The 20,607-nt window shown below is 37.8% G+C and overlaps 1 protein-coding gene across 1 annotated transcript in view; it reads right to left on the reverse strand.

Annotated features, from left to right (window-relative positions):
* Window positions 1–18,805, reverse strand: part of TDRD9 (tudor domain containing 9) — a gene marked incomplete at its 3' end in the record, with an annotated part of 59,073 nt that extends 40,268 nt beyond the window's left edge. Inside the window, exons 1-5 of the mRNA XM_009695674.1 lie at window positions 18,765–18,805; window positions 11,311–11,417; window positions 5,314–5,411; window positions 4,688–4,909; window positions 2,183–2,305 (exon numbers count right to left, since the gene is read on the reverse strand). Coding sequence (XP_009693976.1) covers window positions 2,183–2,305; window positions 4,688–4,909; window positions 5,314–5,411; window positions 11,311–11,417; window positions 18,765–18,805 — 591 coding nt within the window. The remainder of the gene's footprint in view (window positions 1–2,182; window positions 2,306–4,687; window positions 4,910–5,313; window positions 5,412–11,310; window positions 11,418–18,764) is intronic.
* Window positions 18,806–20,607: the final 1,802 nt, after the last annotated feature.

Raw genomic sequence — 20,607 nt, forward strand, 5'->3', positions numbered from 1 at the left:
AAGAACAATACATTTTCATAGAAAAAACCCACACCTTTTAAGACTATGCATCTTAATCACATTTTAAAATCCCATCACAGCTGTTCAGATGACTACAGCTCCGTATGACATATGCCACTATTAAGTCATGAAAATTGTAGAATAATGACTAGAAAACCAATAGTGACTAGTTCTACTAGAGTTGGCAGTAACAGCCGAAGCAATACTGAAGTTGGGTAAGGCAATTGTACTGGTAAGATCACAAATGATCCAGGCAGGGACTACATTGGCTTGTCTAAAGCTAAGCAAATATATAGACACTTGTTGTTCCCAATGGCTTCTAGCTATGATCAAGATACACAACTGCTTTCTAAAACATTATTTTTCAACCAATTCTTCACATATCCTACCACCTGACTTCTCTGACTGTTCGTTGCAGTTCAATAAATACTCCTTCTCAGCATTATCAGTGATGATCATATCCCTTTCTTGAATCACAGTTTAAATATACTAAGTGCAGCAGTGTTTTCCGGAGCTCAACCTTCAAAGATCAACATTCATCCCCATAAAGTAATTAGCATATTCTTAGCATATTCTAACATAATAACCCTAAAATATTTATATTCAATACTGCCCAAATACAAAAACAATTTAGCTAAGGCAATTTTCAGGCTGCCAGCAAGGTCTTGCTGTGAGAAGTCGTGATTTTCAGATCTAGGTTTGTCTAGGTATGCTCCTAAATGCCCAGAGTACTTCAAGAGGGCTGGGACCTGCAATTAAGAATGCAGTGGAGAACATGTGTTTGTTAAAATGGTTACTTTTGAGTAAAGATTACAGTCTGTGAGGTAGATGTGGGGGAAAAAGTGGCATATGGGGAACAGGAGGGACTAGTATTTTGGCTGGGGAAGCAAAAGACACATACAGTCTTCAAAGCTCAGAGCTGCTGAATCAAGTGGTACAAGCTGATACCATCAGTTCAAATTACAGCACCCAAGTAAACAAGGTTTGAAAAATCTCTGTATAAATCTGCTGTCCCGTGTAAGGGGCCAAAAAACTTCACTCACTAATTAATAATTTTTAAAACCAAAGGAATGATCTAACACTTCTCTATATATGCATCTTCTGTTGTTAAACATTTGCATCTTACATCTAACCCACATCTCTTTATATTTGGCTTAAAAATGTTAAGGTTTGCAAGATTCTGCTAATATATTAGAGTGGTCTCAAATCCTTCCCATTACGACAATTGATACAATTCTTTAGGATTTGGGGTTTTTCTTGTTCTTTTGTCTGTTTGAATGAAGTCCTAAAGTTTCTTCATACAGAAGTGCAACTATTTGCTCAATCTCTTCCAGGTTTTCAATGTGCCATTTCAAGTGCAGTCATAACAGCCTTCATTATTACTGTAACAGTCTAATGGTATACCAAGTACCGTCTCCCTGGCTCCTCAAATATCCAAGAAACAAAGTCACTCTCAGCTACACCACCATATTGGAATAAAAATTAAAACCAGCATAAAAAACAAAAAAACAAACTGTTAAGTCCTCTTTTGTGTCACTACATCCCAAGATTTAAGTCTCACATCTTACATGTGATTCACATTCATGGTTTGTGAAAGCACAATTTCACATGTGACTATGTTTAACAAATACTGCCTACCACAGAAAATAAGTATAAAAACATGTAAAAATACACAAATTACAAAAAAAAACCCTAAAAATATATTTTCTTCAGCTTTTTAGTGAAGTGACAGTAATAATAATGAATCCACATGAGTGGGCTGTAAATCCATCCAGAAGATGGAGAACTTTCAGAGGACTACTTTATTTTTCAAAACATCCCTGAAGAGGAAAGACTCTTTCTAGGGGCAGTAACAGAGAAGTGAGTAAAAACTAGCTGCCTCCTCCTAATAGGCCTAGCCAGACACATTCTTGAAATTCACATGGTGGATTTCAGAAAACATTTCAGGCACTCATATCAAAAGCTAAGCACCCCCAAAAATCCTCCCCACACCCTCAGTTCTAAACTTTGTTGCTCAAAGGATCACCAAGGCAAGCCTATTTCAACAAGTGTTAACTTAGACAACTTATACAAAGCATCTTTACAAGTACATGTCTGCATTTTTCTTTCTCTGGCATGGAAAGAGACAAAAGAGAAGGCAGCTCTCCTAATATGAAATTTAAACTTATTTCCACCAACTTACTTCATCAATAAAAATGTGCGTGAATTCAGCTAGGCTTTTGGTACGAACGATTTTCTGAAGAAGAACTCCAGTTGTCATGTACAGCAACCTTGTCTCCTTTGTGGAAATTTTCTCTAAACTTACCTAACACAGTGAGAAAAATAATATAGACAGGAACAGGTATTTAATATATTTACAGGAACGTGCATCTGAAAGATGAAAATGAAATATAGCATAAACGCATTAAAATTATTCACTCAACTTTGTACAAGCCTCTGTACAAATGAGTTCTTAAAGCCCAGAACCAGTTAACCACAAACATTTTCTTTGGGAGAAATTAAGAAAAAATTAAAATCCCTGAAGTTTATAAAGGATCAAAATTCCTTGCTGGGGACTCTAGCCTGAGAAGAATTCTTCAAAGGCTTTTAAAAGTATACACATGGATCTTTCCATTAATATACAGAGCAAGAAAAAGATTTTGCCAAAATACAGTTTGCTTACTGGACAGAAGAAAAGGAAAGTGATACAAGATATCACCAAGACCAAGTAACTTATTCCCGAGAGGAATGCTCTACAACTTTACGTAAAATAGTAGATTTTTGATTTCTAAAATATTTCTGTAACTTCAGCTATCTCAGGTGCTACCTACCCAGACAGGTAAGCAGAACCATGACCATCTTTCACTTTCAGCTCTTAAAACAGCCTAGGGCAAATGAGTCTATACTCAATTGCTCTACTTCCATTTCTGCTCAGTTCACACAAACACGTGTAAAACAAGCACAGCACATCCACATACACTGTCCTGAAAATAGTTTGGAAGCACACCACCATCTTATGTCTTTAAAACTCATTAGCTTAATGAATCAATTTAGCAATTTTATGACTAAATAATTCAAGGGATCAAATAATGTAAAAGACTTTATGTACAAACTACTTTGGAAAAAAAAACCCAAACAAATATAACCCACAGTAATTCTACAAAATGATAACTGGAGGTTATTAATATTGGCTTAGTTAAAATTTGAGATCATGTCAGATCATAATTTTCACAGAATTATCTGGAGTGTTCACCTCTCAGAACTGAAACTTCCTAATTCAGCATAAACAGTATTTTTACTTTGTCCTCCAATCTACCTGTAGAAAAATTCTACTTCAGTTGTGTTTCAAAAAAAAATAAAATATTTTTTCCTACTAGGGTGTTTGCTGTAGAGATATCAAAAGAAACCACTAAGATTTGATACTTAGAGAAAGAACAGCATTCAGTAGGGATGACAATAAAGATCCTTTTGATGGGAAAATGAAGCTGATCCTTCTTCATAGCCCTATAATATGGTATTGCTGTTACTAGTAACAGGCTGTAAGCTTTGTACCGAGTCTGCAAGGCCTCAGGACCAAGGCATGTCAGGCCTACTCTCTTGGAACTTTTCTTGATCTGCCTTCACCTTTGCTTTACTTGGTCTAGTTGTGACAGCAATCTAGTGTAGAGATATAGAGGCCTCGTACAGTAGCAGAGACCTTGGGAAGTGGAGACACAGAAGAAGCAGACATGGGATAATAGATGAGGCAGAAGCTTGGCACTGTAGACCCCATGCTATAAACAATGCTGTAACAGTCAGTTAAAAATAAAAACCCCTCAGACCTGGAACTGGACAAAATTGGTTTTACGGGTAACAAAAAAAATATCTAACATACATAAATGGCAGCACACATAGTACATTTCGAAGTAACCTGGAGCTGCAGACCAATGAAGAAAAAGAAAGCTGTAAATGCATGTTAGCAAACATATATACATACGACCCCAAGTGGAAGAAAGAAAGGAAGAAACAAGAAAAAGAATGAAAAAGAGAAGAAGAAACCAACAGATATGCATCCCAGCAAAGGACTCCAGAAGCAGACAACTCTCCCTGAATATCCTCCCACTGCCAATACCAGTGTGAACCCACCAGCCTTAGGATCCAGAGAAGCTAGTCTAGAGACAGCTATTGTCAAACTACCAGGGAAACAATGATCACAGCACTTTATTGTGGTTACTGACAAAGAGCTGATTAAAGCATCAGTATCTGTGTCAAAAAACTAGTTCAAATTTTTCACATGTTAAGAAGAAACAACAGGATGTTCACGAAACAATCTGGCCTTAAATGCATGAAAGTTTTGACATAGCTGACAGGTAAATGCAGTAAAGTCAAACAAATCAAGTATGTTAATTAAGGAGTTTAAAGGAAAAATGGCAGAATATAGTTCTCCTGCAACAATTTCAGTGATTAATAATATAGATGTGTCCAATTATCACAACGCAGACAAATATTTCTGTTGGAGTCTCGCTAGCATTTATATTGCTCAACTTTAAAAACTTAAACACTTCATTATGAATGTTTAAGAGGAGGCAGCTAGAAACCTGCAATTCCACTTTAAAAGCAGATTCTCTAACATTTCTTCAATATACTAGATATGCTTAAAAGTAATCAAGAAGGAAGATAACAGTAGTTTTTAATGTATTTTTAAAGACAATTTGAAATTTTCTTATACCTGGTATCCTACAAGTCCACCTAGTGTCCACGATCGTTCCTTGCTAATCCACCTGGCAATGCTGCTGGCACCAATTTTCCGAGGCTGAGTAACAGCAATGTTGCAGTAGATAGATTGCTGAATGCAATAATCCAAAATATATTGTGGAATCTGTGTGCTCTTACCACTGCCAGTTGCTCCTTGTACAATCACAACCGAATTGCTTTCTATCAGAGACACTATCTGAAACAATTTTTCAAGAAAACTCGTAAGTCTACAAAACACTCAAAACAGATTTCAGACAGACTTGAAATATCAATAGCTTCCAGGCCACATATCAAATCCCTGTAAAACATTGTGCCATATTTTCTATCATCTCCTAGGCACCTGTAGATAACTGGACTCCTAAAACACATTAGAGAACATGGGCATGCACTCGTCTACATATTTTACATAAATACCTATAAACAGAAAGTGTTAACTTTCTTCCTCTAAGAATTTTTATACAATGGTTTTGTACAACAAAGGTTTTATACAATGCTTAAAAACAGGAACATAAGGTTCCTTCTGAAAACAAAACAAAAAACCCCAACAAAACCATGATTTTCAGCTTTGTTCCACAATAAGAGAAAGTACAACGAAATTACCTCTTCCCTGTGTCTGGCTACAGGCAAATCCACACATTTACGGTTAGTTATTGGTACAGAAGTCCAATCACTTGATTCACACTTAGACAATGGAGTATCTAGGCATAAAAATAACCAAGAGTAAGTTATTTCAATAGAGAAAGGGAAAGACCACAGCAAGAGAATATGATCACTGTATTTGGAAACCTAACTTGTATCAAGTTTGAATCACATACTTCTGAGTATTAGCAGAATTAATACTTTTTAATATTGGTAGATTGAAGAGATTTTCTGTTTATGCACCTGCTGTTTTACTGGCAGCGCTCTGAAAAACATTGCTTCTGTGTATAAGCCACTGTTAGTGCCAAGGATGTATACAATTCTATAATTCTGTATGCTTTTCTCTTAATTAAAAAGATATTATGTTTGTACAGTTTGCATTAAAACTGCCAAATCTACCCCTGTTCCCAAGAACTTTTTTGACAATAATGAAAAAATATGTCTTATTCATGTACCCATGTGTCACTTCCCTTAAAGCTTATTGGATCCACAGCACAAAATAACCCATCATTTGATAGGAAGACCACTACATTTCTACCACTTGGCAATTAAAACACGTCTGGTAAGCATCATGATATGACACTATCTTCTGTAGTCTCTTGCAGGAGTTAGTCAACATTATCACTGGGTAATACAGGACAAAAATCTTACAGTGCTATCAGGAGTTTCTGCTCAGCAGCCTACTGTCAGTTTGACCATGAAAAACAAAAGAGAAACTGAACAGGTGTGAAGGCAGGTGTAGAAAGGGAAAACCAGCACAAGACTTTGGTAAGCAACAATTTTGCAAGTTACAATTAAACAATTTGGCTAAAAAAAACCGAACATTATACTGAAATCAGAAGTGAAAATGCTTTCTATTTCAAATCGGTTTGACCATGTATTATGGTGGAATTTACTTATTTGCATACAGACAATAAAAAAAACTTAGACTTCACTTTTTTTTTTACATCATGTTATTTCTCCAAGAAATACAGAGAGTATTGGGAAAGAAATCTAGTATTCTTTTTACAAAGGCAATACTTACTGTAAAAAATAAAGGCTATAGCCTAAAGACCTGACTGCACATTTATAGCTTCCTTTCTTTGGAAAGTTTATGAACAGTCTCACACAGCAGCGAAGCAGAAGCAGGCAGAACAACTTCTTTTGCCCCTGTACCACGCCTGAATGTGCTCCAACCCCCCAAATTGTCTTCAAGCATCAAGGAATACAAAATGAGTTACTCCCACATTAAAACAACCCCTCCAAAAGCTGGAGAGTTCATTAAGATAGTTTTATAAACCACTAAAAACCAGAGTTCTCCTAAAGCCACACTCTCCAATAAGAAATGCTCTTCACTTAGATTCTGTGTAATGCAAGTTACAGGTGATCATTGCAAAGTGATTTACCTAGCACTACTAAACACATATGAAACAGAACTTGATAGCATCATCCCTTGAAAATATCAACTGTCCTCTTTAAAATACTTTCGGTCAAGTTTCTAAATATATTCCTCAGGAAAATTCATATACAGCATTCTGTCACAGCAACACTGAACAAAGGCTGACTGGCTTCCCTCTGGCACAAACATGTCACTACTGAGACATCAGTAGCTCTGCACCATTTGACCAATGCTGGAAGAAATCTCAAGCTGCTAGGGAAAAGATCCTGGTGCCAGCATATTCCTGCTAAAGCAACATAGCCTTCCCACCTCTATCAGGTGTTCCATGTAACAACTGCAATTTTGAAAAATGCGTTAAAAGTACAGAACAGAAGAGAGCAGCAATTTTATAATAGCGTTTATAAAAAAGAAAGGAGGGACAAAAACATTTAAATGGTAGGATTCACATTATAAGCTCCTCTAACTCAGTAAAAACCTCAGTGTATTAATAAGAAATTGTTAACCTAAAATTCAATTACGAATTTTATTAACAAATACAAGGGAACAAACCTAATCAAATCTACAGATTCGGGGAGCTACAGGATTACAGACTTACCAGCAAGGCGGGCACAGTTTCACTTTTTCAATTGCTTATACTTTCTGGAAAACATTATTAAGACTGGGACAACAAACCCAACCCGTGCACACCTTTGTAATACATTATGCTCAAACATGCATCTTGGATGCTAACATACAGAGAATGCAGGACACTTCCAACCTGAAAATAGTAAATTGAGGAAGCATACAACTGCCTACCATGATGTTTTATGACAAGCAAAATATTTCTTTGTATAAGAAGCATTAATGCCAATCCAGAATAAATAATGATATTAATCTCTCTATTCAGAGTCGGTGCAAAAAGAAACTGAAAACCCACTTATGGGAAAGATGAATTTGCCTGCTTATTTTCTTTTCAATTATTAAAGTTCTGTAGAGATATGTTGACTGCCATGACTAAAATAGTCTACTGCCCATAGAAAGAGCAATTTTCCAGTATCTCAGTTACTGTAGCTCATATAGCTGATGTATCCCTTCTGGTACCTGTTTCCTGAAATTAATTTGAAGAGATCTTTTAACACAAGATTAGATTTTTGTATCCATCAGTTCTGGGCAAAGAGATCATACAGCTGGATCTTAGTATCTGCCACTAAGCAAATTACAATGCGATGTGTTAAAAAAAAAAAAAATATACTTGAAAGTACTGACTAAGCGAGTCAAAAGAGATGCTTACTATGTCACTGATCATTCTTCTGCTCAGCTACAAACACATAAAGTGATTACAGATAGCAAGCAAGCTCACGGGAAAGGAAAACCACAGGAAACAACCAGGTTCCCACGCTGAGCCACAAAACATAAGGACTTCATAGTAAGTCATGCTACTTCAGTCATAATACAAAGTACACGAAGTTGCTGCAGACTGAGCCCTGAAGAGGTTAATCCAGAGTTTGAGCAAAGCGATTATCCTTCCTGAGTGGGGAACACAAGCTGAAGTTTTCTGTGCCTTGAAGTGCTGACCACTGAAGGATGTCCCTAGGTAACATTAAAATTCCTAAGAAAGTACCACAAGTAATTAGTTTTTGCTTGTGACACTTCTGTTCTCCATTGCAATCCTCTGAAACTTGCACATATTTTGAATACAAAAGGTTTTGGGGTGAAGATCTGTGCTATGATTAATTTTCCTGGCATGCATCTGTTCTGAATCCTAAACATTTCAGGAACTCTGTAACTTCAGGCTTTTATATGTCAGAAACCTGATCAGAAACAATCTTTAAATTGCTTCTTCTCTGTAAGCAATTACTTCACCTGGTACCTAGAAGATCCCCAGAAGAGAACCATTTAATGGTGTGAAAACAATGAAAATAATGAAGATACAAGAGGATAGCGCATACAGTTTACAAAACCCAGATTTGGGGATTGGAAAAAAAAATAATTCTGTTTTCCATAGGATATTAAAGTAGGCGAGTGTCCCGTATACATAGGTCTGGAAGGTTTCCCTCTGCACAAGATCCTGTGTGACCTCACTGAATCAAAGGCGTGTTTAAGTCTGACTCCGAAACAGCCAGTACCAATTCTGAAACTAGGATGATGGGCCAGGGAAGAACTGCTAACACTCTACTTGTTTTGGCTCACAGTTTTGACAAAGTACTTTCTTCTGCTTTTATTTAATCACTTCAACTTCCTTTTCACAGCAGTATCATTTCTACCATGTTCTGTAGAAGACAGAACTCTAAATGCAGTTCCCAACAGAGAAGCATATTAGGAATTTCTATTTGTCCCCTTGGTATAAAAGCATATGCTCTTTCAAAGAAATAGGAAAGCACAAAATTTAAACAAAACAGAACCTCACAAAACACCAAGGCACAAGCAAACACTACAACAATTTCTGCAAGATTTAAAATAATCTGTCAATTTAGATAGAAGACATCATCTACAGGCAGAACAGCAATTCAGAAAGAAAGAAGCAACAGAAGGGGTACCAACTCTGAAACCTTCAGGGTAAATCAGCTTCTCATTTCCATGTCATGCAGCTTAATTCTTGACTACATTTGTACTCAACACAGCTATAGTGGTAGGGCCTGGTCTAGATAAACCCCTAATCATTTATGACAATTTTCATTTTTTAAATAGAACATGCACTTCCAGATTGATGTAGCTAATGGGTCTTGGAGCTCTTGAAATCACCATGATGAACATATTACCATTTGAGAATAGCAGTCTCATTAACAACATACACATTTATAATCCATAAAATTAACATTACATGTCTCATGCTCACTCACTGAGCTTCTTTATTGTGTCATTCTAACATAATATTCCTGAATCTGTCTGTAAGTCAAATTGATAGCAGTAAGAACCAGGATTTTCTGAAGTTTTCGTGTTATTCTACATCTAGGTGGGATTTGGCAGCTTGGTCTCAGAATGCCATAGGCATCTTCCAGTCCCATCACAAGCCTGTCTGCTGAGAGTGCCCCACTGGATCACATACAGCTGGGAGCAGAGTGCTTCCCAGAGGAGCCAGGCATCAACACTGCATGGAACAGCTCCTGAAGCAACTGAGACTCCAGGTCACGACACAGACAAAGAGTAGGAAGAGGGGGAGGAAAAAGGACAGAGGAAAACATCTAATAGATTATTCTAATAGAGTAAGTATATGCTAATATTTTAGTAATTTTTTTAAGCTTGTTTGATAACTAGATGCTGTTTAAGTAAGTTACAACTGGAAAGCAATAAAAAATATTAGAAGGTATAAGTTTCAAGGACAAACATTTTAGGATAGACCAAGAGAAAAATACATATTTATGAAACAAATAAAGACTATGCAGAAATATTTCCTAAAAAGCCTAAGTTATAACCCTGTTTCTTTTACAGAAGGAACACTGCTAACATCAGTTCTATTCAAAATTAAGCAGGCCACCAGTGCTGCTAAATTAAGTCACCAGCCTACCTTTGGCAGAATTCTGATTTAATAGCTGAAGGACACTAAATGATCTGTGGTATTTCCTTGAATTAATAAATACCACCACACTTTTAAAGAAACATCTAAGGAACTTATGCTTAGTTAACTTGTTGCTGTGCTTCCTTTGTTAGTAAAGCACAGGAAAAACTAGGGAACACCACATTCCTCAACTACAATTTTCAAAGCTTCTTCCAGTCCCTTTATTCCCCCATTTTCACCTTGCAATACAATACCTCCTCCTCTCTCACAAATTTTATGTAATGCCAAGTGAACAAGAGACAGTTATTTTGTGGTTAGGACAGATGGTCAGATGCACGGCACATGCTGCTCAGGCCAACTGCAGCTACTGCCTCTCAGCTGATGATAGACCAAACAGCTAGCTTCATCACCTACCTGAGCTCCAGAGGTCATATAATTTGCAGAAGCATTGAAGGATGGTTAATTTCTAGAAAATGTCTCAATTTGTCAAATTTTGGTATATTAGCAAAGGGATACAAAAAGCATTACAGAGAATGACACACAGAACAGACAAAACACATAAATGTCCTTTTCTTGGAAATCAGCTACATTAACGAATTTGGAAATTAAAAGACACAGTAAGAGTTTGAAGCTGAGCTGCCCTGACAAGTGAGTCAGCCTCATACTGCTTTTACCAGAGCTCCTAGGAAAGAAGTGCAATCAAATTTCTCTCTAAAGGCAGTTCAAAGCAACAATCTAGTATACACAGAAGTAACATGGCTAGAAAAATAGTATAAAGACATAAATCCAATGAGCAGTATCTTTTCCTTGCAGATATATTTCAATCATATATCTACAGTTATCATTACAAACCAGATGTATGCACATATATCTCATACAACAGCATTATACATTGCTGTTTCCAGAAAATAAGGTGTTTCCTTTTCACACCATGCCTTATATAAAACAAACAAATCCACAAATAGCATTAAACAAACAAGAAATATACAGTAAGGTTTCACAGTTTTGTTTAGAGGAGGAGATGGGAGGAAAGACCTCAGGGAGGAAAAGGACAGGTGTATCTGAGTTTATAATAGGAATCATGTATGTTTGCTTTTTATTTTACCTGGTTTATAGACAAGATGATCATTTCCAACTACATCTAGCTCTTGTGCCTCCACTTGTCTATATTTTTCAGCATATTCAGTTCCAACACTCTCTGTCATAGCCAGCCTGAAGAGGAAAGACATGACAGATCAATAAATGCTTCTTAATCGAAGTCATGGATATCTCTGGGAATAACAGCATTATACCGTAAGTTCAGAGTCTCCATGTCATGTAGGAACTACTTCAAATAACAAACTTCAGAAATAAATTTTGTCTCTGCAGTTAGATACTAGCCTGAGGAAAGTGCCACATTAAATCTTTTCGTTTAGATTAAAAAAACTGAGCTCCCAAAATACCATCCTCAAGTTTTTAATACCTAGGAATTTCTCTTTTAATGAAAGTCTATGATTTTTTTTGAACAAAGAAGAAATAGCTCAGTTTCACCAATTCTTGACACAATACAATTAAGAAAATACATGTAATTGTTGCACAATTCCCAGGAGACAGGGGAAGTTGACAGGAGTAAACACAGTCATCTCACTGCTTTAAGGAAAGAACTTTTGTATTTGAGCCAAGAGATGAAGTTGGCCGGGGGGGGGGAATTAACACAATCACATGATCAGTAAATTTTATGGAAATTTATTACACAAGACAAAGTTTATCCATGACATAAATAGAATGAAACAGGATTAAAAAAATTCTCTTCTACATAAACAGTGTGAAGAAAACCACATGCATTTCACTAGAGAATAAAGCGGCATATACACAATGATGATGATTAAATCATAAATGAACTTAAACACAGAAGAGTTTGGGACACATCAAAAAGGCTCTCCTTTTTTTTTTTCTTTTTTTTTTTTCTTTTTTTAAAACAAGCACCAAACTAGAATTCAAAATTATGGTTTTGCACTTTAAATTAAACTCTGGGCCCAGTGCAAGCTTTTGCTATGCAATAATTTGCTAATGCATAGCCGATTGATTTCTCTGTAGGTGTATATTTGAGACATTTTGTAACAGGATATTGCTGCAGAACTGTCTATTTCTTGGCACAAATAATAAGCAACACTGACTCCAAAAACAATTAAGCGGAAAACAACAAGAAATTTTTAACACGGCACTGCGTCACACAGCTCTCAGAATCCTAGAATGGTTTGGTTGGAAGCGACCTTAAAGATCATCTAGTTCCAACCCCCCTGCCATGGGAAAGGTTGCTCAAAGCCCCAGCCAGCCTGGCCTTGAATACTTCCAGGGATGGGGCATCCACAACTTCTCTGGGCAACCTGTTCCAGTGCCTCACCACCCTCATGGTGAAGAATTCCATCCTAATATGTCATCTAAATCTTCCCTCTTCCAGTTTAAAGCCATTGCCCCTGGTCCTATGACTCCATGCCCTTGTAAACAGTCCCTCCCCAGCTTTCTTGTAGGCCCCTTTAGTTACTGGAAGGCTGCTCTAAGGTCTCCCTGGAGCCTTCTCCTCTCCAGGCTGAACAACCCCAACTCTCTCAGTCTGTCCTCACAGGAGAGGTGCACCAGTCTTCTGATCATCTTCGTGGCCCTCCTCTCACTCCAGCAGGTCCATGTCATCACAGATTAATTCACAATATCTTGATGGCACGGAGTACCCACCTTTTCTGACAAGGCAAACACTGTGCCAGCTTGTCTCTGCTACAGACTACTCATTCACATCAGTCATTATTTCCTTCTACAGGAAACACCAAGTATTTATTACCTACTGCTGTCAACAAACCAAGAAATGGCTTCTTATCCTATTTTAACAATATTTTAGGCATGGAGCTAGGGCAATTTTTCCCTGGATCTCAAGTATCTCTCAATGCAGGGTTCAACAGGACTGCACGCATCTGCACCATTGCTACAAGAGCAACAGCTGCCTACACTTTCAGCAAGCAGACTACACCACTTCTCTGGCTCTAATCCTTCTGAAACAGCTGGGACAGGGAACACTCCACAATAGGCCTGAATCCAAGGTACAATTCCAAAAAGTTCATAACAAGCAGTCTGACATGATGTATAAGTAGGTTATTCCACTGAATGTATATTAAGCACAAGTAAAACCCCAAAATACAATGAAGCTATCAAAATCAAGCATTCTGTAGTTGAAAGTAATAAAGCTTGGCTGCACAATCTCAATTTGGCAGCATTGTATGCACATACTATACAGATTTTAGTGATATAACCAATTATTTTTCATTTCTGTAAGACTGCACCCTCACCAAGTGCATGGGACACATATCTTCTGACAACAAAACCTGGTTATGCAGTAAATACAACTTGTCCTTCAGTACTCTGTAAGGAAAAAAGCCATCTGATTAAGACAGTAAACGCTGTCATAGAAGAACAGGTATTACTCAATTGCCAGAGCCCTGTGCAACAGCAAGCAAATTACTTCAACAAAAAACTTGCACTGAGGGGTAGGGGCTAAGAGTGAGAAAGGTAGGACTGTGTTCCTCATTTGCTCTAATGACCTTGCAGAAGCATCAGTATTTAAGCAGCAGACGAAGTCAGCTAAGAAACAGTTTTATATAACAGCACATATATTCAACTAAATGCTCCCGGGGGTGGAGTATTAAGCATTTCAAAATGGGCTCACAGAAGTATGTATGTGCTTTTGACCTCTGCCTGTATAGCTCTGGGAAAACGAGGACAGTATGACCTTGGTGATTTGTAAGAATACATTTTTCGTTTGTTTAGATAGCTGGATATTTTCTTTCAGAAATTAGGTTTTCTGTCTTCAGAAAACAGCGTGCAGTAAATAAACCTCAGGCTACACAATGAAAAAAGAAAATATTTAATAGCCAGTCATTAAGAATGAACATTGCTCACTCGATGCACTGCATCAGGCTACAATCTTGGGGGAAATCATATGCAACTGGAAAATTGCAGATGAGCATATGAAATGAACAAACAACCTTCATTACATCACTTCTGAATGTTTTAATGCTGAACTTTGCAGCTTCAATAAAATTAGAATCTTAAAAGTTAATATTATTTTTTAAGCAAAATGGGAAAAAAAAAAAACATGAAGCCCTCTGGCACTCTCCTAAGTCATCAAAACCATACAATGCTTCCAAGTAATCGCTAACAAACCATCAGTAGGAGGTATTATCCTATATATACATCCAGACAAACAGAAAGGAATGGAGCATTTTTCTAATGATTTTCAACAAACATTTGCTGACAGCAAAGGAATGCGAAGAGTCAGAAAATTCAAATCCATTCCAGGCTAGGAAAGGACAACCTTAATGAAGGGACTTTTCTGGATTCTACTTACAAAGCCTGCGTCTGTCCGACTGTCACCATTTAAGGTTGGGCCAGCAGAAATTTTAGGGAAAGGACAGAGAAAAGGGAGACTCACAGCCTGGAAGTTAAAATTACTTTAATAAAACAATAATAATGAAAAAATAGTATAATGATATTAATACTAATACTACTAATAATCGAAATAATAAGACAAGTATACAAAACCAATACTGGAGTTTCCCAATGACAGCCAGGGGATTCACAGGGCAGGCACCTGGACATCCTGAACCTGTCGGCTCTGGTGTCTGGAACTGGATTCAGGAATGCATGGATTGGGATCAGACGCAGAAGAATGAGCAGGGTCCCACAGGGATGCCGGCCACAAAAGAAGAGAGCGAGACCCCCGTGATCCCTTAGCTTTATGCTGAGAATGACATGGATGGGATGGAACACCTTGTTGATCAGTTTTTGGTCACCTGTCCCACCCGCACTCTTCCACAGGTGTGACTCTTTTATGACTTTTCACTTGTTTAACAAAAGAGGGCCAGCAGTGCCCTTGGTTCTCATAGGAGTAAGTATAAACATGGGCCTTTCTGCATACCAATCCTACTGATACTTCAGTAGCAACTATAAACATTGAGCATTACCAAGTCTGAAATGCAGACACTGTCTGAAAAACATGTAGCTGTGCTTTCAGAAAGTGCAGTTACTTAGAAGAAACTTAACTGAAAGAAAAACTCCTAAAAGGAGAAATAGTCCCATTTTAGCCAAACCAGGACACTGATACACCCTTTATCTCTTCCCCGTTTCTTTTCCCTCTGACACAGTGAAAACCCACATTTCAGTACATCTGCCCTGTTATAGCATATATTCCTTAGGCTTTCCAGATTCCAGACTTGGTGCTTACCTACTTTCAGATTCCCCTGGGGCTTTTGATCCCTCAAATACATTACAACATTGGCAAACAACTTCACGGCTGCATGTATGAAACACATCCTGAATTTTACTAAATTAAGAGGCAGCAAAAAGCATTTTTGTGACTAACACAATTCCTGAAATTTTTTTTTTCCATCAATTTAAGGAAATGCAGGAGACTTTAGATTTTCTGTTTTTTCTTCCCTCCCTCTCATTTAAAATAAGAAGGTGAGAGTTTGGTCTTATTCAAATCAAGGGCACTTGAGGCCAGATTTCTGTGACTGAACCTGCAAACAGATGACATTATGTTCACCCTAAGCAGACAAAGGCAGGTGAAATTATAAAGTACCCAGAACATGATCAATCAGTAATGTCACTCAACAAGTAACTCTTGATATGTCCTAGCATCTGTAAAACATCACATGTAAGCCACCTACGAAGATGCACAGATCTCAAGATCTACCTACTTTGGAAAATACTCTCAGAAGTAGCCGACATTGGAACTTTGAGTGACAGGCAATGGCCAGAGGTGTACAGCATGCTTCTTTTTAGAAGAGAATTAACAGTTTCTTATGAAATAATGGGATACTTCCCTTATAGTAATTAAACCACATGGTAATGAATAACATTTTCCCGAAGTTTGACTGATCTTACTACACATGAGTACTTAAACTGATTTTGAGCATTTGATTGGGACAAAATATTTTGAAATACTTCTTACTTAGGTTTAAAGGAAAATTCAGTGTCATAAACATAAAATTAAATACAGCTGCCACTTCAGGGCAATTACTAGAAGGGAAACACAGTTTAACACCAGAAATTGTTGACACATCCAATTGTAAATGCTTTCAAATACACTGAGGGTGCCTTTCTTTAAATAAATTCAGCTACAAAAAGGTCTTCCTTTTCTTCAAGCTATAGAATGACCTCTAATAAGTCAACAAGGCCATGATAACAAAGTCCACTTGGCAAATTTTTATATTTGAGCATTTGAAATACGAACCAAAGCATTTTTGCATATGCTTAGTTACCAACGATAGCATCAATTGCCCAATCTCAACCATAACTGTGACAGGTAATTTGTTGGGCTCTTTTTAGTGACATATAGTACAATGCCAATGCATACATTGAACACAGTTAATGTCTCGAGAAGAAATGCTTAAAAAAGCTTTATTAAATGACCAATACAAACAGTCTTATTCCCTGGAAAAATAACACTGCTTATGCAGCAAACTTGATTGTATAAAGACAATATTCAAGTATGTAATGAAATTCCAAGGATTAAGATGCTTGCTTATCCAATCTCACATAAATGCCTATTAACTATTTAATTTGGGTGTAGAAGCTCCTATTCAAGGCCATATAACTTCAAGAACATTTCCACCTTAGAGACAAACAACTGAAAAATCAAAGTGTTCCAGGACTGTGTTTTAAAAATTTCTTATAGACATACTTTTTGCTTACTTATGTTCTGCCTCATTTGACACAAAAATCCCTGTTCGCATGGGACTGAGATTTGAACATAAAACTAGTGTCACTCATTTCACAAGATCACAAGAGGACGACTGCCCTAAGTCACGGCTTCTAATACACACACAAGCTGTCCACCTACTTAGGGATCTTTGAGGGGGGAATCACTTGAAAAAAACACAGCCTTATAGCATACAGAGCAATATTTTGCTGTACAATTTTAGTACAATATATACAGTAGACTGTTTCAAAGCCTCTTTTCTGAAACTAATGTGACACTTTACATAACTGAACATTTGCCATGACAGTAAATAACCTTCCACCGGGTTTACTGAAGGACATACTAAAAATTGCTTTACTTTTAACGGGTAGTTGATGTTCCATACTTTTAGAAGACTGGTCTTACCTGCAGAAATACATTACCATTAAATAAATAATATACTGTCATTCAAAACTCATAATGTTTCAGTCACAAAAATAGATTATTGATGGAATTCAGAATAAGTGAAAGCTATTAAATACTAAAATACGGATTTTACAAAGTGATTTACAGATTATTTTAAGAAGCAAAGAATCAAAGAGGTACACGCTTCTTTCCACTCAAGAGAGCTGTTCTAAAATATAATTAGCTAGATGTAATGATAAAGTCTTCACACATAGGCATCTTCAAGGCTTGCACTGCTCTTCCTCACAGCAGTTACTCAGAACTTCTGTTTTTTAAAACTTTAAGTGGCTGAGGAGAGGGAGAGAGGGAGTGCACTAAAACTAGTTTGCAAAATCCTGAAAAACTCAAATGCAAACTTTTGGATTTGGACAGACTATGTAAACTCAAAATCACAAAAATATTTTTTCTATGTCAAACTAATAGCTCTGCAAGACCTTCCATCTTCCACCTTACCCACAGTTAAAATTAAAAACAAACAAACAAAAAACAAAAAAAAAAAAAAAAAAACACCACCACAAATGCCAGTAGGAAACAGCCCAAATCCTCAAATTTACTGTCCACTGCTCTGGGATTTTATGCCAGTGGGGGAGACTGCAACGAACTGCTGGGCTTCAAAGAACTGGGCTCTTCTGGGAGATGAGCTGTTGATGAGCTCCTCTTTCTGCCGCCATAGCTCAAATAGGGATGTTTGGATGATGGCAGTTACTACCTGTGGCAGATGGTGACAAGCCACAGAGCAACTGCCTCTTTACCACACATGAAACAGTTAATTTTGTAAATTAATGTTGTTATAATTAGTTACGAATTACAAGTTAGATGGGTATTCATATTTATTAACTTAAACCAAAAGCACAGTTCCTCTATCAAGCATTGTTTCTGATCCTTTAGAAACATTCACAAAGCATCTACACTCCTCAAAACTTCAAAATTCATCCCTTCCCTCTAACCACAAAGGCAAAGAACTTGGCCAAAGAGAAAAAAAAAATTTAAAAAATCCCTATAACAAGAAAATTAAAACAAAAGCATTTGGTTATCAACTTGGTAAAATCCAGCTTAAACAAATCCCTGAATAAAATACAATGGGAGTAAGAGACTGCACTGAATTAAAAAATGCCCATGAAGACTAGTATCAAATGTAAGATCCCCTCAATTTCAAACTGACACTTGTAACTCCGCTGCCCATTAATGAAGTGTCACCAGAACCAGAGACATTAATGCTACAGACCGTCCAACTGGAAATCAGCTTCAAACATGTCCTCATTTTATTCAACACAGCAACAGAAGTACAATGATATCTTGCACAGCTTTCTGTCAGTTAACACTGTTAAAAGAGAATTATTACTGTTGCTAGCTGTCACAGCAAAGGACCAAACAAGCAGTCTTACCAAGAGGCCTCTTGTGTAGGCTCATGGCAAGTTTTGTTCATGGTTGTTAAAGAGCAAAAGCAGTAGCCAAACGCTGTCTGAAGCGATCAGAGGAGGTAGACTCACCATCTGTTTGCAGCCCGCAACAGCTACAGTGAGCTGTTCTGTCAAATCAAAAGAAAAATGCACTGCAAAGTTGATCATTAAATCCAAAGAGTGGGGCTGTGTTTATAAATGGAAGCAAATCATCCAACCTGCTCGCTAAGGATAGCTACAAAAATAAGATCTCGCTTTTCTCAGATGACTGGTAGCACTGGTAACCTTTCCATGTAACTGTTCGGGGGCTAGCTGGGACAGAGTTTTCTTCATAGCAGCTCTATGACACTGCATTTTAAATTTGTGACCAAAACAATACTCCTAAAGCATGAATGTTTTAGGTACCGCTGAGCAATGTTTGCACAGCAGCAAGGCCTTCTCTTTTTCTCGCTTTGCCCCATTCCCAGCATGTGAATAGACTAGGGGGTGCGCAAGAGATTGGGAGGGGGGCAGCACGAGGCAGATAACCCAAAATAACCAAAGAGATATTCCATGTCATATACTGTCATGCTCAGCAATAAAGAGAGAAAAGAGGGGGGTTTCAATTAGGTTTATCATTTATTGCTTGGGAACTGGCTATGCATCAGTCTAGCTGTGGGAGGTGGTGCATGACTGCCTTTGCATCATTTGTTTTGTCTTCTTTCTCTCTTCTTCCACTTCTTCACTTCATAAACAGTTTTTATCTTGACCCCAAGTTTTCTTGCTTTTATTCTTCCACTCCTCTTCCCTCATCCCACTGAGGGTGAGCAGGGAATACGCGAGGGGCTGTGTGGTGCTTAGCTGCCTCCTGGGCTTAACCCCCAACAATAAAGTATCAGTCCTTCACACAAAATCCAAGGAGGCAAACCACAGTACATGATCGTATTACCCACAGATGCTAACAAAGAAATAGGTAACATACAGCACATTGCCAATGTGTTGAAATATTAGCTAGCTAGCAAACATTATGACCTGCTATCAACGCTTTCGGTCAAATAAGAATTATGATGATAATTTCTTGGTGTGTCATAATGAGTCTTATTCGTGAAGAGAGCTATACTCCTTGCCTCTTTCAATTGCAAGAGTCAGTAGCATCTTAGATGGTACAGAATCACACAGTCGATTTGGTTGGAAGAGACCTCTGGGATCACTGAGTCCAACCTTTGCCCTAACACCACTATGTCAACTAGACCATGGCACTAAGTGCCACGTCCAGTCTTTTCTTAAAGACCTCCAGGAATGGTGACTGCACCACCTCCCTGGGCAGCCCCTTCCAATGCCTAACAACTCTTTCTGTGAAGAAATGCCTCCTCACTTCTAGCCTGAACTTCCCCTGGCACAGTTTCAGACTATGCCCTCTTGTCCTGTCACTGGTTGCCTGGGAGAAGAGGCCGACCCCCACCTCGCTACAACCTCCTTTCAGAGAGTTGTAGAGAACGATCAGGTCTCCCTTCAGCCTCCTCCAGGCTAAACAACCCCAGTTCCCTCAGCCGCTCCTCATAAGACTAACCCCTCCAGACCGTTCACCAGCTTCGTTGCCCTTCTCTGGACTCACTCCAGCACCTCAATGTCTTTCTTGACATTTCTTCCCTAGTCCTGCTGGCCACACTATTCCCGATACGAGACATGTACAGATGCCATAAAAATCTTCCAAAGTAAAGAATAAGCAGCTTCTCCTCCATCTGTTTTCACCATTTGTCACACCTTGTTGCTCACATCAGTGCAGTATTTGGTTAAATGGAAGTGTTTCTGAAAGATTTCATTTTTACCTATCATCATTTCAGCAGGC

The sequence above is a fragment of the Cariama cristata genome, unplaced genomic scaffold, assembly GCF_000690535.1.
Source record: "Cariama cristata isolate BGI_N322 unplaced genomic scaffold, ASM69053v1 scaffold16222, whole genome shotgun sequence".
Classification (NCBI taxonomy): domain Eukaryota; kingdom Metazoa; phylum Chordata; class Aves; order Cariamiformes; family Cariamidae; genus Cariama; species Cariama cristata.